We start from the raw sequence: 18844 nt of genomic DNA on the forward strand, positions 1-18844 counted from the left end.
TTATAATTTTTTTTTTTCTTCTGTTTTTCTTTTACCCTTGTGATATATTTATTTCACTGTGCAAATGCATTTTGGGGACAAAAATTATCATTGGCATAATACATAATGACGTTTTTGTCCCGCAAATCGGATACCTCCCGAAAACTTGTGGAGGGCAAAAAGCTCATTCCGTTGGCAATATTTATTGTCTTGCCCAAAAATTACGTACTTTCCGCAAGATTTTGGACAGTTTCTAGAAGACTTACGAGCTCAAAACCGCATTTTATGACAAACTCAGTCCAGTATACAGGGTTGTTCTTAGAAAATTAGCATTTCTACTAAGAAAACTGATACACTAATAAAGATATATCTTTCTCTTCTACAAAACTAAGACGCTAAATTGTCCGGCATCTATGGCAAATTACAGCTGCATTGACCCAAAAAAAAGTTCTTTGGCGAAGTCTGCATGATCATTCCCCATGATCACCTCTATTTGGTTCTTAATAGAGACGAAGTAGCTTAGTTAATCTGACAAAAGCATCAAGGCCTAAGGAGATTCTGCAGAGTAATGTCCTAATTAAGGCATATATACTAAAAGCGAAACATGATCGAGATGCAATAGCTCACATGTGGTCAACATTTAATCCAGTTCTCTATGTATCTTTTTGCATTTTGAAAAAAATAATAGAAATATAACTAGAGAGTCAACTTCGGTGGATGCTGAAATAAGTTAGCATAATTCCCATAGTAATTGCCATTTAGATTTAGTAAGTAAATAAATAACCATAACATGTATCAAAGAGAACAAACTGCTGCTGCCTTCAGTTTTTTCTCCAAAAATAAAAGACTAAAATGCTATGACATGGAAATATCAAGACAGAGAACTAATAACAGGTAAGATAATGAACATCTTCTTGGAGATAACTTTAAAAACGACGATCATCTGTATAGATAAAATTAATATTACATCTTCTACAAAACTGTGTTCCAACATGCAAAATATTAATTAAGCATTGCTTCATCCATCACACCTACCCTACAAAATTATTGCTGAAGAAGGAAAATTAAGTTTATTTCCAAGAACCACCAAAACTCGATTCTAATTTTAATGGATGATTTCATAAAATAAATAATAATGATAAAAAAAAAAAAAAAAAAAAAAAAAAAAAAAAAAAAACCCTCAAGAAGGGGAAATCATTCTCAAGTCATTCTCTCAATTGTTGACATTTTCAGTGAGATACTTGTGTGAGAAAATCATCCCAAGTGATAACATCATTACACTTTCCAATTTCCAAGCTTCTCTGTTGGGTGGCATTAAACAGCCACACCATTCAATCAATGTGAAAGTCTTATGCTCAAAATCTAGATCTTGATGTGGAAGTAATCGGGGTCAAAGTGATGCAACCGTACATAACCATCTTCGCCTCCGCTTGAGAAACTATAAGTTGAAAAATATCAAATAGGTAAGAGCTACAAAATTTAAATTTTAATTCAAGACATCATGTCATTTAAACGATACAAATTTCCTCCAAATTGTATATAGGGCAATTTTGGTCAATCAGATTACAAAAGCATTTAAAGTGAAGGCTAATAGAACTACCACTAATAGGAGAAATAGAATGTGCCTTGATTTAAACTGAACAATTGAATACGACTGGTTTCAACAAATGATTACAGAAAAGCAGCAAAAATACGAAATGTGCATAAGCCAATTATAGATTGATGCATGCCATTCCATTTCTATGGGAAACTTGAGAATATTGATTTAACTCCTATTCCTTCACTAGAGATCCAAAACGACCATCACACAATACTCTCTCTACCTTTAAAGATACCAATACTACTTTTTTTTATAAGACCTTTAAAGATACCAATACTACCAAGAAAACAGTTAGTACTACTTCAAAAAAGTCTCCACCAGCCTAAGTTACAACCCAATTTAAGACAGATACATATTTATGTATGCAAATAACCTAAAGACTCATAGACCTGATACATATACCAGAACACCTATATAAACATAACCTATCGCTATTATCATAAGTTTCCACCCAAATATCCCTGCATTTTATACATATTAAGGTAAAGTACAATTGTGCTTCTTCAACATTAGATAATGTTTCAATTTGGTCAAATCTTCCAATTGCGCCAATGTCACCCTTCAAATTTAAGCATTTTCAATTTCATCGTTCGGTCTATATCCATTTGAATTCATCTCACTCAAGTAGACACATGCGAGTTATATAAATCAATGTTACGTTCTAAGGAGACATATGCTTTTGTAGCATGAAATCCTTCTTAGTGTTCATAGAGCTCAGAGCTTATGTTTGTGGCAGATTTTGACGATTTAATATTTTAGGTATTTTTAATTGATTATTTATGAAAAAATTTACTCGGGGCAAGACAAGGAGCCTTTAGTCAACACTAATTTAGAAAACTTAATTTGCTAGAAAAGAAAAGAAAAGAAAAAAAAAAACCTTTTTCCATCAGGGTTGAACGCCAGAGCATTTATCAGTCCAAAATGCCCTTTCACACCTCAAATTTCTTCTTGAAGAATCTACGCATATGAAAATGAGAGTACATCATATACTGAGGAGACTAAACAGCCACGGACTGTTATATTATTAGAGAACTTTAATGAAAATATGATTCTACCTTCTCAAAGAATTTAGCCTCAAATTTTCCAGCACAATGATCAGTAGTCGTGACATTAGATGCATCTTGACCACCTCCAAGCACCACCTAAGAAATAAAGCATAAAGGCATTGAAATGGATTAGATGATGTAAAATGATGTAAATGCATAAATAAGAAATATAAACCAATCAAACCACACATGGCCTGGAATTGTATAAGAACCTAACACTGCCAGAAACATTTTGTAACACTCACTCCCCTCCCCACAAAAAAAAAAAAAAAAAAAAAAAAAAACAAGCGCACAAAAGTTCACCTTTTGTATGTGAGTGTGTTTAACCTTGACAACAACCTAGACTAGGTTGATAATTCTTCAATCCCAACACATCAAATGACAAAGAGCCTTCACCTCAAAGTACCACAAAATCATATCCATCTGCATAATTGAAGGTTTTTAACCCAAAGTCAATAAACTCAGAACCTCAGAAGAGAGAACCTTTAGAGCTATCTTAAAGAACCACGAAACTACTTCCATCCTCAAAGTAACATGATTTAACCTAAGTTGAGAGTTCAAAATTCCTAAAATTAAATTTATGTTCATCACTAATAACATAAATAGCACTAAACTCCCCATTGAAATACTAACTAATGAAAGGTCCAACCATAGTCCAAACCCTTAACACAACTTGAACACTCAAGCCTGAACAATTTGGGCATATAAATTTTGAATGGAAGTTGTCAAGGTTGCTTGGTTGTTTAAGTTGACTTCAAGCTATAATGTTGTAATAAACCTGCTACCAATCCCACATACTCGTGGTCAACTGTTGAAGGACTTGCATATAACATCAAACTAGAGTAGCTGAACGACAAGAAACTTTATAACAATCATTATATCATTGATAGGTAAACACAAGCATGTTCTCATATAGGATTGAATCAATGACTTAATTCACCACCCAACTCTTTTTTATGTGGGCAAGAAATGTCATTTGGTCCAAAGATCATTGATGACTTCCACCCCTACCAATCATGAAGGTGTCATCCAGTCCCAAGTCATCAACAATCGGCCGAAGACTTTACCAGAAAGCTAAGGACTTTCACAATCCACCATCTAAAACCACCCAATTGCTTTATCCAAGTTGCAATTTCATTCAAAACTTTCAAATTCCAGCCCAATCAAATCACATTCAAAATGAGTGCTACTTCATATTTCCTCTTCCTAATCAAAATAATCCTTAAATGTACAATTTGCTTTACCAACATAATTTACCCACTCACAAACACGAGTATAGTATGGGAAAAGAAAATCTGTAGATTATATAATACTATTCAAATCTGAATTTCAAATAACAAAACTTAAGCATACATTTAACAGTCCATGTAAAAAATAAAATATAAAAGCAAGGAACATAAGAAGTGATGAGGGCATTAATGCAGCAAAATAAAGTGCTTTACTAAGATTATAGTCGTGCAAAAAAGAGTGATAAAGAGATACATTCATTGTTCCTCAATCAGCAAACCATACTAAAGTTCACATTTATTGAAGGATTAATACAATGACCCCCATGCCCAAGTGAGATATTGACACTTTGCACTCACATCACAATTCAACCTAATATTCACGCAGGTTTCTAACGAGTACACTAACATATGTCACCAATGTTTCTATGACCAACATTAAGGTGTTCCATCTAATGAATCCTTAATAATTTCTCTAAACATTTCATCATTTCAGTTTAGATCTTACATCCTCAACAACATTTTTAGTGAAATAGCAGGTTCTTGGTTTGAAGTAGCAACAGAATTGATTTGAATTTCTAAGAAAACTTTGTGAGGTAAGCAAGCAATATCACTGGTTCAAATGACACTGCTATTTGACTTCACGAATGCATAACAACATTAAATACTACTCCCTCTATCCCATTCTGTCCTCTCAAAAGCCGACTTTACAAAGATATAAAGCATTTCACATACAAGAAAAACTTCTTAATTACCCATTCTTTTTCATTTTATTTGGCTTTAATTCCAAAATTGAGGATAATACGGTAATCGATACTCTGTAGTAAGTAGACAAACAACTTCTGAAATCCCAGAGACGATTATGAGACTAACGAAATAAGAATGGGGGAGTATAGATAAGGATAATGTTCTCCTATTTGATTGGTTTTCAACCAGTATCTCTCGTGTAATTTAGTTATACTTTACAATATTTCATGCCAAATCTTATGATTCCACGTTTATGCTATTCATTGTCTATGTACAATTACCATACATAAAAACATGCAATCAAAACATACAAGATGGGGCAAGTTCTGTTACAAAACTTGGCAGAGCTCCAAATATGCTGAAATATAATATAAAAATATGTTAAGACATTACTTTAAATAAGTTCACCCCAATATGTAAACTATTGTATTTTCAGAATCCAGGTGTTTGAAAAGCAAAAGAAAGCAAAAAGATTCATCAATTTTCACAGTATATCTGTCGGAAGATATCAACTAGGACTATGCTCAGTTGCAAATAGAACAAAGGCCTCTTCAAAACCCAAAACAAAAACATAACACTTTCAATACAATGCTGAACCCCGTCAGGGCCATCATATTTAAATAAAGGTCATACAATGTAGTCATAATGCATAGATGCATGATGGTAATGTCATGAGTGCAAAACTTTGCATTTTAAAAAGCATTACATACATGATCAAGAAGTGGAGAAATCGGCGCTCGGTCACATACGTCTTGATAAGAGTCAATGTCCTTATGTCCCAAAGCTAAATATCCGCAAGAAAACAAATAAGAAACAGGTAGAAAGACAGATAAACCACAAGTCATGAAGAAGATTTTAAAATATATATAAAAAATAAAACAAAAAGAATGGAATAAATGGATTGTGAGAACAGTGCCTTATCAGATTTATCAAGTGAACCAGTGAGGAAATGAGAACCATCTACAGATTTTGTAAGTGCCGTAATTGTTTTTTTGTGGCCAGATTCCTTGTCTGACTCTTTAAGCTGTTTTCCCGTCTGCACGTTTGATTAAAAGAAAAAAAGAGCACAGCCAATATAAATGTTAATCAAATAAACTTCAGAGAAGAACGATAGCCAAAATGGAGTCACTGAAGAGTAACGAGCAAACTAAAACTTACGTTGCACTTTGAAGAAACCCAACATGAACCCAAAGAATAGCAGTCACAAATAGTGAAATGCTAACTGTAACCAAAGCACCACCAAAACGATTTCTTTGAAGATAACAAGGCAACCATCAAATTCATACAGTCACTTACCTCAGAATCCCATATACGAACCAGAGCATCTTCTCCAGCACTTATGATTGTCGTATTCAGAGGACCCCAAACAGCTCTAGCTATTAATTCTTCCCTGAGGACCCTTGATCGTAAGAACAGATTCACCAGTCTCTGCAACATGAATGATTGATGATTTTAAGTCGGCAAAAAGCTCATTTGAGATATTAAAGCTTCCAAAGATCTTACGATACAGAAACACATAGCATTCCTCTAAGATCTTCATTCAAAGCAATGCAGCTAAAGAGTCAAGGAACCCAAGATTGCAAGACCAAACTTTTATAGTATAAAAATGCAATGGTACTGGATAACAGTTATTCACATGCTATATCAATTCAAAACAAAATTGCAGGGAACAAAAATAAAAAATAAAGATTATCCAATTCGTTTGATATAAGGGCCAGTTCTTTTTTGATGAATAATTCAGACCAAACTTTGATATAAGGGCCTGTTCTGAAACCTAAAACAAGTAATGCAAAGGATCAAATTAAGCAATCAGGACATATCACTGCAACTTATTCAGCTAAGCAATGAACAATGACAAGGTTGCCGGCTCATCTGGTCCCTCCTGACTGATGCCCAGCGGATAAAATAGTACTATGAGTACCGCTATGGGTCTAGGCAGGGAGTTCCAGCGCCCGGTTATGCCCTACCCTTTTTTGTCAGGGAAAAAAAACAATGATAAAACTCGGTGTTCTTGGTAAAGAATTCCAAAAAATACTACAACGTATAGGAAAATCAAAGTAACGGTTAATCTAAGACTTACCACATGCAATTCTCCTAAACTAGACTCTAATATCCTACATCTCAAGAACTATCCACGAACCACTCACATATATTCCTCAATAAATTACATCAGCTATACAACTATCACCCGTTTGATACACAAAACATATGCCAAAAACGTGGATTTTATTGGTAAAAGAAATTGACATTGACTCGACAAACCAACTACAATTAGCCCTTTCGAGCATAAATTCATGAAACGGAGCATAATAAAGCTTACGGTCAGCAGGGTCTCTGGCGATGATTTTAACGTGAATGGCGGAAGGAGAGTCCATGAATGGATCGGTGGTAATGACGGCGAGCTGATCCCCGACCGCGAGGTCCACAGCCCTGGCCGGAGAGCCGAAATTGAAAGTGAACAATTGCTCCCCAGTTTGCACATTCCAAACCTTCGCCGTCTGATCTGCGCTCCCCGTGATCAGCGTCATGGAATCCCCTATATTTCAAAAAACCAAACAAATTTTTATTACAGAAAACCAAAGAACATGCAGTGAATGAATCAGAGAGCGAGAGGGACTTGCTTGAGACGTCGCAGCACCAGACTGCGCCGTTGTGGCCGCGGTAGGAGCCGAGGCGGTCGCCGTTGTCGGCCAACCAGACGGTGGGGGTGGGGGTGTGTCGGCCTCATCGCTTTCACGCAGAGTTCCAAGGAGGAGAAAAATCACGTAACCGTAACGAGAATTTGTCTTCATTATCAATCGATCCTACCATCGAATTATACACAAATTCTGTCAATTTTTATTTCTTTATTTTTATGGAGTCTGTATAAAATTAAAATTCTACACTTTTCAAAAAGAAAAAAGAAAAGAAGTAGAAGAAAAAAAAAAAAAAAAAAAGAAGCAGATGGGTGGTTGCAACTTGCAAGCCACCCTTTTATCAAGAGAAGGTCTCAAGTCACTTTCAAATCTCTAAGAAGGATGTCTCAAAGTCACTATTAAATCTATAAGGCCATCTCCAGCAATAAAAGTTATAATAGGTGAAAAAAGCCAACTCTCTACTATATACTCCTTCAATTTCCATGATAGATTGCCAGTCCCACCAACAGAAGCAGACTACGGTACTACCTAATTGGCTAAAGCCTAATTGTATTTGTACAACAATATCAACAAACAACACAAGTCCGGAAGTCCCACGACTTAAGCAAGAAAGATTCAAACTCACCATTTAGTTTAATAGGAAAAATTGAAGAAATTCATATATATATAATTATATATATATGAAGCAATTATGTGTACTCCTATAAGACAAATCCACGGTCCTATCACCTGTAACACACACAAAAAAGAAAAGAAAAGAAAAAAAACTGAGTTAATTTAAACTCCCTTGCATTACTTACACAAGTGCTATATACTTGGTAAAAATGTCAAGGGAGGTTTAATAATACACAATTTAATGTGCCTAAATCATTAAATAGGAAATCATAAATTACCTTGAGTCTTCATGCCTCCAACAAAATAATATTGTACAAGATCTTCAACAAAATAACATTGTCCAACATAGTCTCCAGACCAAAATATATAGTAACATTACAACACTTAAAAAAATAAATAAAAACACTATCAATTAATTTGCTTCTGGTTCTAGCAAAGTTACCACCACCTTATTATGATCCTCCTAACATAAAAAATAAAGGAGTAATTAGTACAATGTAAAAAGCAAAATTAAATTAACAGACACAGTTAGGAAAAAAAGAAGAAACTCACTGCGAACTTCTTTTTAAGCCCATACATTGATCCAACCCAATCTACCCCACATAATAACTTCTGAACTGTCTCAGTTGATAATGAAGCTATGTGAGGATCTATAACTCTTCCTCCAGCACTAAAAGTAGACTCCAAAGTTACAGTACTAATTGGTATTGACAAAATATCTCTTGCAACTTCAGACAAAATACGATACCTATAGGTATTTATTTTCCACCAGTCCAAGGCATTAAATTCCAAACTCATATCTGTACATATACTCTCCTCAAGATATGTATCTAATTCTGATTTAACAGGTTGATACACCGTATTATCACTTTTGAGGAATGATTGGTAACGTTGCAGACCACTCTGATCAACTGCACTGATTGGACAATTACTTGAAGAGCATTCTTGAGCATTGCTTGCAAGATTCGGTTGCACAAGATTTGAATTATGTTTAATAACATACAAATCATATATCCAATTCAAAATTTTTTGGACATATTCAATATTCTCTTGAGCTTCAGCCTCTTCATAGATCTTTAAAAAGTAAAATTCTATCAACGTCATCTTAAACCTTGGGTCCAAAATTGCTGCAATTGCCATGATCAAACAGTTCTCACTAAAGTATTTATCAAACTTGGCTATCACTCTTCGTGTCATGGATCTGATGTAGTCATTTTGATCATCACATTTCTGGGTTAGGACGAATTTCAGATTACAAATTTCAGGAAGGAATAAATTTGATGTTGGATAGTCACTCTCAGATATAATCTTGATTACTCCGTTGAAAACCTTCAAAAGTTCACACACAGATTCAACTTTAGCCCAATCCTCATCCGATAACACCCAAGTAAATTGTTGATCTATGCATCTATACCTAGAAAACACCTCCCTAAACTCGCAAGCAGTTGTTAACATCAAATGCGTGCTATTCCAACGAGTAGGTACATCCAAAAACAGCTTCTTGGAAGACAATTGCAAGCTCTTTGCAATTCCACTAAATTGCATTAAACTTCCCTCCGATGCTACCAAGTATTTGATACCGTCCCTCACACAATCAACAATCTCTCCAATCTCACCAAGACCATCATGAACCATCAAATTAATTATATGCGCACAGCAGCGCACGTGAAACAGCAGCCCCCCATCAACTCTAAAGTGGTTCAATGCTACATCATTTGACTCTGCATTGTCTACGGAGATTGAATAAATTTTTTTCTCAATACCCCAGTCTCTAAAACATTTAAGAAGGGCGTCAGCAATAAGATCTCCGGATTGTGGAGTTGGAATATTGCAGATGTTTAACACACGGCTATTTAAATGCCATTTAGAATCTATGAAATGACATGTCACAACCATATACAAATATTTTTGACAAGAAGTCCACATGTCAGTTGTGATGTGAACTTTGGGAACCTTATTTATTGAAGCTTTCAATTTCGTCTTTTCTGATTCGTAGGTGGCAAAGCAAAGACTTTCAGTAGTAGCTTGAGAAATTTCTCGCCAATGCGGTGTGCAAGCCTTCATAAATTTATTAAACACGACATGCTCCGCAATTCTAAAAGGATACTCATGGCAGAGGAGGATCATGTGAGAAAAAAGTTCTCTCACCTTACTTTCATCAAATTGAAAATTTAATGTGGTGCTTACACCACCAGACTCGGTACCATCAACCGACAAAATCTTCTGTATCTTTTTTGAGTTTTTGTGCTCCAAACATATCTCCAAGTGTCTACTCAAGGAAGTTGTAGAGCCTGATTTTGATTGGGTGAAATTCTTATTACACCGTTTGCATTGATTCATTTTTACACCTCCTACCTCAACTTTTGAAAAATCATCCCACACTTTTGAGCCCTTCCTCTTCAACTTTCTTTCATATGCATTCTTTTGCGCGCCTCCTTCATTTGGATCCTCATTAGTAGGAGTAGCAGCAGTATTTTGAACCAGCTCAACAATTGCTTCAACAATAGAATCAAGACTAATTTCTAAAGAATCCTCTTCCACATCCTTTATAATTGAAGCAAGTTGAAGACGTATAGCCTCCGCTTGATGACGAATAATGTCTTTTTGTCGTTTTCGAGGGTCCTGGTGCGATCCTTTTCCCACACCATTACTACCCAAAAGAACAGTAAGTAATGAAACCCATTTGTCAACCAATATTCTCAAGAAGAATCATTTCTTATCTTAAAACCAAAGAAGAAGAAGAAGAAGAAAAAAAACCCACCTAGCACTAGTTTCACCAACATCGTAGAGTGAAGGGCCTGGTTGGTGTTGAAGGGCAAGTGGAACAGCAAGTGCCCCAGCTGAGACTGCAAGGGCCGCAGGAAGCAGGGACCAGAATTGGTTTCTATGTCTTGAGCTATTGGAGTGGAAGACATGCGTGGTGAGCCGTGCTTTTGGAGTTTCAAGATTCTGGAAACGTGAGCTTCGGATATTGGAGTAATCGAAGCCCTGTAAGGGGGAACGTAGACAAGAAAACCGAGACGAGAAAAACAGGACGAACAAACCCCGAGCTGGAAAATACAACACTATGTCTTCGATTTAACTTAAATGCAAGTAAAAGGCCAGATGTGCAACACTAAATATGTCTTAGATTTAACTTAAGTTGAACAAGTTAAGTTATGAACAATGCTCCTTACACTTAGGGAAAAGGCAAGCTTTCCGTAGTGCTGGACGTTCATAAGGAGCCACCTGGAAGTATAAGAAAGAAGAAATTAGCAGAAGTCCCATATAAGTTTACTCAAGAGGTAAACTTAAGCAAGTAGCAAGTAGTAGTAATTAAAACAGTTTCGAAAGTTAAGCAAGTAGCATAAAATTGAAGGTTGCTTTGCCAATGCCTTCAAATTTCGAATATACTTAAGTGGTTAAAATTGAATTCATGCACTTAAATCTAATTGGGGTCACGGGTGTTGTAAAGGGCTGTTTTAAGAGTAAAATGAAAAATTGCGAGCTGAATGGAAGCTGGGTTGTATTGAGTAAAGATAAGGGCTCTTAGAGAGGCCCGATCTCTCAAGAAGGATGAACAATTCAAGTCTATTCTCAGTCTACCTAGCTCTCCTTCCTTCCTGGTTTAAATAACCCAATCGGTTAGAATATATTCTAACCGATTGCCAGCTCTTCCTTCCACGTAAACGTAAAACAAAACAAAAGGAATACAAATAAAAGATGCTCCTAGGCACACCGTTACAGGGCTAAAGCAGTAATTTAACATAGATGAGGTGGACTTATTCTAGAAGCTCAGAGAAGATCTCTTCTGCTACCGAAATTCTTCTATCCTCCGGGCTGTATCCTTCTGTTACCCGGATCCCTCTTGTCATCATGGGCTGATGCTGTCCAAGGCTACTTCCGACTATCCCCTCTAACAGGCCCATAACAAGGCCTCCCCCATTAAAGCACCTTGCCCACAAGGTGCAGGTATTGTTTCTGTAGAGTCCACAAGAGCTCCCAAGTGTCATCTTCAACTAAAGCACCCCGCCAACGGACCAAGACCTCTGTCGCTGCGCGGCCCTGGTGTTTGATCACGCGACGATTCACAATGAGCTTCGGTTCCGGACAGATCTCGCCGTTAGTATCCACAGGAAGCAGTGTGGATAACGGGGATGAAGATAGGCCTATTTTTTTCTTCAAACACGAGACATGAAAAACAGGGTGTATGCGAGATTCTGGTGGAAGTTCTAGGCAGTAAGCCACAGTGCCAACTCTGCTCAAAACTTTAAAGGGACCAAAAAATCGAGGTGAAAGTTTGAGATGTTTCCGCATAGCCACTGATTTCTACCTATATGGTTGGAGCCTCAGGTACACCCAATCCCCCACATTAAATTGACGATCTGATCTATGTTTGTCTGCATAAGTTTTCATGCGGTTTTGGGCGTGATGTAAATGTTCTTTGAGCAATGTAAGTACCGTTGTGCGGTCCCTTAACTGAGAATCAACAGCCAAATTTGCCGAGGTGCCCGGGACATAGGAAAGGAGGGCTGGTGGCGCGTAGTCGTAGACGGCTTCAAAGGGAGTGTACCCTGCGGAAGAGTGGTGGCTGGTGTTGTACTACCACTCTGCCAATGGTAGCCAAGTGCTCCAAGCTTTAGGTTTGGCCCCCGCGTAGCAACGGAGGTAAGTTTCGAGGCACTTATTGAGGGCCTCAGTTTGTCCATCCGACTGCGGGTGGTAAGCTGAGCTGAAGGCCAGAGTGCTGCCCTGCAAGCGGAAAAGCTCTCGCCAAAACGAGCTTGTAAATGTAGGGTCTCTATCCGAGACAATGGTAGCTGGCATACCGTGCAACTTAAAAATATTGGCGAGAAAGACTTGAGCTACTTGTGAGGCAGAAAAAGGATGAGCCAATGGAATGAAATGGCCATATTTGGTCAATCGGTCCACCACCACCAAAATAACTGAAAAACCATTAGATTTTGGGAGACCTTCAATAAAATCGAGAGAGATGTCCGACCATACCCGAGAGGGAATGGGTAATGGCTGTAGTAATCCTGCCGGTAAAACAGTTTCATGCTTATTCTCCTGGCACACCCGGCATTCACGGACAAAAGCCTTGATGTCTGACTTCATTCCTTTCCAAATGAAGTTGGTCTTAGCGCGGGCAAGGGTTTTATGATAACCTGAATGACCTGATGTTGGATTGGAGTGAATATACTCCAAAATTTGATTTTGAAAGGGAGATCCTTTGACAAGCCAGAGACAACCCTTACAGAGAAGTAAGCCTTGCTGGAGAGTGAATCCATTAGAAGTGGGTATACCCTTCCGGAATTCCTCCAAAAGAGTTTGGGCCTTCTTGTCACCAATGTAAGAGGATTTTAAGTTTGCAATCCAATCCGGAGTAGGAAAGGAAATCAAAGAAGCTGAGAATTCCTCCTGGTTAGACTCCTCATCCCCTTGCCTTGATAAAGCATCGGCGACCTTGTTATCTCGGCCAATTTTAAACTCGATGACAAAATCGTATCCCAAGAGCTTTGTCAACCAACGTTGCTGGGCCATGGTACCGACCTACTGCTCTAATAGAAACTTAAGGGCCTGGTGGTCAGTACGAACAATAAAAGGATGCCCAAGCAAATAGGGTTGCCATTTTTGAACAGCGGTGACCAAGGCGAGGAGCTCTTTCTCATAGGTGGATAGAAAGAGTGTTCGACCTTTCAAAGCTTTACTAAGGAAAGCAAGAGGTCGACCTTCTTGCATTAAAACCGCTCCCAACCCCGTGCCACTTGCATCACACTCGATAACAAATGGAAGGGAAAAGTCTGGAAGGCACAGAACCGGTGGAGAAGTGACTGCCAATTTGAGAGCTTCAAAAGCCTGTGTAGCCTCTGAAGTCCACACAAAAGAATTCTTCTTCAACAGGCCGGATAATGGAGCTGCCAGCAGGCCATAATGGCGAATGAACTTCCGGTAATACCCGGTGAGGCCTAAAAATCCACGCAAGGCTTTAATGGAGCGTGGAATAGGCCAAGAGACCATAGCTTCCAGCTTAGAAGGGTCTGCCCGCACCCCCTGCTGCGAAATCAGGTGTCCAAGATACTCGATCTCAGGTACAGCAAACCGACACTTTGAAAGTTTAGCAAACAAGTGATGTTGAACCAAAACCTGCAGGACAGTTTGCAAATGCAATAAATGGTCAGTCCTGGAGCTACTGTAGATCAATATGTCGTCAAAAAAGACGAGAACAAAACGTCAGAGAAACGGTTTGAAGATTTCGTTCATAAGGCCTTGAAAGTTGGCTGGTGCGTTTGTAAGGCCGAAAGGCATGACGAGGAACTCATAATGTCCCTCGTGAGTCCGAAAAGCCGTCTTAGGAATGTCGTCTTGATGCATCCTAATTTGGTGATATCCCGAACGTAAATCCAACTTGGAAAAAACCACTGCCCCATGAAGTTCATCAAGCAATTCGTCAATGATCGGAATTGGAAATTTGTCCTCGATTGTTTTGTGATTAAGGGCCCGATAGTCGATGCCAACTACCATCTGGTTTGCGGACAAGAAGGACAGGGGCAGAAAATGGGCTTTGGCTAGGGCGAATGACTCCCGATGACAACATTTCTCGGATAAGTTTTTCGATTTCAGACTTTTGGAAGTAAGGGTAACGGTAAGCTCGAACATTGATGGGATTGGAACAAGTTAACGGAATTTTGTGGTCATGGGAACGAGGGGGTGGAAAGTCAGTGGGTTCAGCAAATGCAGATTTATAGGTAAGAAGAAAGGATTTTATATCAGGTGGGCATGGTGGACATGATTGGTCGGAAGTGCCACAAATGAGTTTAAGAAAATGACCCCCATCCTCCATAGAGAACTCCATAGGCCCCAATCCTTTTAACAAGACCGGTACTCCATTGGAAGAGTACGCCATGGTCATAAGGGAAAAATCCCAAAGAACCGGTCCAAGGGTTTGTAACCACTGAACCCCGAGGACCATGTCACATCCGCCCAAGGAAATGAGGTAAAACTCTGCCTGAATAGGATGACCCTGCACTTTGAGAGAGACAGCTGAAACACGACCAAAGCATTGAATGGTATCCCCATTGGCGATCTTCACTTGCAGCCTGGGAGTAGATAGAACGGGAAGGTGTACTTTGGCCAAGAAAGTCGGATCCAGGAAGTTGTGGGTACTTCCTGAATCAATGAGGATGCTCACCACCTGTGACTGCAACACTCCCATTAAACGCATGGATTTGGACCCTGAAGAACCAGAAATTGCACTGATAGAAATTTCCGGATCTTTGCACTCCACCACATCAAATTCTGGAACCGAATCAACCACATCGGTAGAGTCATAGTAAACTTCATCAGAGGGGTCATCCGAAGGTAATTCCAATCCGGACATGAGGAATAACCTTGGAGATTTACATTTATGTCCCGGAAGCCACCTGTCATCACAGTAATAACAGAGACCTTTGTCACGTCTCTCTTTCATCTGGGCGGGAGAAATATGTTGGATGGGTAGCCCGGAAGCAGCTTTGGCTGGTATTGCCATAGTGCTCGAAGTATGGGGCTGAGATGAGCTAGGGGAGCTACTGGACTGTCCCCAAGATTGATGTCGGCCAAAAGAGAAGGAAGAAGATGAAGAACGGAGGGGTTTCCGGAAGGTAAGGAGATATTCCTCCTGCAATTTAGCCAACCCAAACGTCGCCCCCAAATTAGGCGGGTGTAACATTCTCACAGGTAGGTGGATATCATCCTTTAGTCCGCTAAGAAAACAGCTTAGTCTGTTCTGTTCCGAAACACCTCGCAGCCGATTGGACAAAGCCTCAAACTGAGACGTATACTCTGCCACCGTGGAAACTTGACGAAGCCGCATCAATGATTCCATCGGGTCATCATAAGTTGGCCCAAAACGGGTGAGCAGGGCCTGGAGGAAAGCATCCCAAGTGGGAAATTGGCCAGCGTCGTCTGCGTCCTGAAACCAAATAAGAGCCTCACCCTCCATGTGGAAGGAGGCCATGAGTAGACGGTGATATAAAGGAGTTTGATAGAATTCAAAAAATTGGTCCGCCTTGTAAGACCAATTAGCAGGGTTGTCACCGTCAAACCGTGGAAACTCTAAACGGAAAGGACGAGTATGGAACAACTGATCCTCACGTCGATCGGGAAAATCATCCTCAAACCTGAGTTGGTGATCATCATGCACATCCCAACCATCCTGGCCTACCGGCCGTCGAAGGATACGAAGACGATCCTCACGGCCTTCCGGGCCAGCACGACCCTCACGGCCAGGGAAGCGATGGTCCGCACGGCCATGAGCAAAGGGAAGCTGAAAAGGAAGTGGCTCGTCAGGAGGTGGCTGTCTGGGCTGGGTAGCTAAAAACGTGCGGAACATGTCAGTGAGCTCTGTTAACTGCTGCTGGACAGCGACATTGGTAGTTTCTTGTTGGGCAATGTGGTCATGGCAAGTTTTGAGGGATTCAGTGAGGTGAGCGAGTCGAGTACCGTCAGCCATGCAGGAAAGAAAAAAAAATTTGGGCAGGGACGAACAAGGCGGAAGCAATGGGTAAGAAGGACTGGCTCTGGATACCACTTGTAAAGGGCTGTTTTAAGAGTAAAATGAGAAATTGCGAGCTGAATGGAAGCTGGGTTGTATTGAGTAAAGATAAGGGCTCTTAGAGAGGCCCGATCTCTCAAGAAGGATGAACAATTCAAGTCTATTCTCAGTCTACCTAGCTCTCCTTCCTTCCTGGTTTAAATAACCCAATCGGTTAGAATATATTCTAACCGATTGCCAGCTCTTCCTTCCACGTAAACGTAAAACAAAACAAAAGGAATACAAATAAAAGATGCTCCTAGGCACACTGTTACAGGGCTAAAGCAGTAATTTAACATAGATGAGGTGGACTTATTCTAGAAGCTCAGAGAAGATCTCTTCTGCTACCGAAATTCTTCTATCCTCCGGGCTGTATCCTTCTGTTACCCGGATCCCTCGTCATCATGGGCTGATGCTGTCCAAGGCTACTTCCAGCTATCCCCTCTAACAAGCCCATAACAGGTGTCTATCATTTTCTTTTTGATAAGTAGTAAATTTTATTAAAAAAATAAGACGCCCCTACATACACATGAAGTATACACAAAAATAAACAAAACTGCCCTCGAGAAGAAACTCAAATGAACCCTCAACCCTAAGACCCCTCAAACCCATAACCCACATGAGGTATACATGCTGCAGCATGTGAGTCTTGCCTTTTCCTCGCCGAGAAGACAAGATTGCATTGCCGTAGGCCCGTAGTTAATAGAGCTATTTAGGTTCAACACCTCCCTCCTACCTTTGTTTTTTGGACGCGCAAGCTTTACAATCTAAAGAAGGTCCTCTTATCTTCTTGTGGTTGATCACATTATTTCTATAATTTCAAATATGTTCAAACTATGCAACGACCTTCATTTTCCCTATCTATACAAATGTGCTACACTTCAGTCAGAGTCTAATGTAGATTTTTTTTTTTTTTTTTTTTTTTTGAAAGAAGTCTAATGTAGATTTAAGATTTGAGCATAGGCTCCAAGAAAATCCATTTTGAGCTCAAAATAACACGTGTACGTTATTCCTAAATACACATCACATGAGCATTTAAAGTATTTTTGTTTATCTGCTCTGCCCATGAATTGCACAAAATATACGCCACAATAACAACACTAATTACCTGACCTTAATTTCTCAGTAGCATTACATTTCCACACAATCGAAAGCGTTCGCAAACTGAATTTAACATTAACCAGATAATTGACTATATATATAAAGGTATAAGAAAGTATACCGCCTCCTTGGAAATGATCGCCGGCTCGCGTGATTTAAGGACATGTTTGGCAAAGTATTCCCTAGCTCCATGTCCCTATTATGTCAACATGACTTAACAACGTCAAATTTTTGCATGAAAATTAATTTAGACAAAAATTATTACAGATAAACACGTACATCTAATTTGAGTCTAATTTTTCACTTCCTCGATTACCAAAAGAGAATGGAGATCCAAGGTATCATACTTCCTTCGCTTCATTTTCGGCCAAATCAAGCTTAAATTTAATTAAATCCATCATTATAAGAAATACTTCACTGCTAAAAACAACATAAAAAGCATATCGTTGACTGAAAACGCGCGCTGAGAAAAATAAAATAAAATCGGAGAAAAAATGACATTTAGATCTGTGTGAAGTATAAACCAATTAAGTGAGAACCAAATTACAGGGTACAGATCGACTATTCAAAATCCAAAACCACAAGCTCAAGAACATAAACCAAAATATCATCAGCGGTCCAATATCCAATAAAACTTTGGAATTTGCAACGGAAAACGGATATAACGACAAGAAAAACTATCTGATCGTGAAAATGAAATTGAATAAGGAAAAATACGAGAGCCGATGATCGAGAAACTCACAGCTGAGGCACCGCCACCGACGATCACGTGCTTGAAGCTCTTCTCCGCCATTGATAATTTGATACGATGACTGGAAAGCTTTTGGCCTTTGCTGTGGGCTCTGTGCTCGATCTGTGACTTTATAAGTGTATTCGAGAGATAGAGAGGACTCTTGTTCTCGGTTCCAATTTTCTTTTGCCTGCCTCGAGCTTGACACTAGCCTTCACTTTGTGTTCGAACTCGGCTCGTCAGAGTGTGATTCATGTACGAGTTCGAACTTGAGCATTTTGACCGAGCTCGAACTCGAGAATTCTGACCGAGCTCAAATTCGAGTATTTGGTGTTGGAGTCGGATATATTATTTAATTTTAGATTTTTATTTTTATTTTTATTTAAAAAAAAAACACATATTAAGCGAATTCCAAGAACACATTGAGCACACACGAGAGGTCCGACAACAGTCCCTTCCCTCCCCATTCACCCCTCGTTTTTTTTTTTTTTTTAAGTCCTTCCGGCCACTCGTTTCTGGCTGCCCAAGACCCGTCACTCACGCATTAATCAATTTATCCACCAATTCCAAGAACATCGAAGCCATTCGTTATTTTTAATCATAACCGTAC

General features: G+C 39.1%; 1 protein-coding gene and 1 pseudogene across 1 annotated transcript; both read right to left on the bottom strand.

The window, feature by feature from the left end:
• Positions 1–1163: 1163 nt before the first annotated feature.
• LOC133879212 (eukaryotic translation initiation factor 3 subunit I-like) lies at positions 1164–8140 on the bottom strand (annotated as a pseudogene).
• Positions 7263–18555, bottom strand: LOC133880660 (zinc finger BED domain-containing protein RICESLEEPER 1-like). Its single transcript, XM_062319642.1, has 7 exons — positions 18247–18555; positions 17626–17700; positions 11026–11077; positions 10611–10899; positions 8402–10499; positions 7860–8312; positions 7263–7402 (listed from the first exon to the last, which is right to left on the bottom strand). The coding sequence occupies exons 1-6, from the start codon at positions 18295–18297 to the stop codon at positions 8262–8264; spliced, it is 2616 nt and encodes an 871-aa protein (XP_062175626.1). The 5' UTR covers positions 18298–18555; the 3' UTR covers positions 7263–7402; positions 7860–8261.
• Positions 18556–18844: the final 289 nt, after the last annotated feature.

This window comes from Alnus glutinosa, chromosome 10, assembly GCF_958979055.1.
Source record: "Alnus glutinosa chromosome 10, dhAlnGlut1.1, whole genome shotgun sequence".
Lineage (NCBI taxonomy): Eukaryota > Viridiplantae > Streptophyta > Magnoliopsida > Fagales > Betulaceae > Alnus > Alnus glutinosa.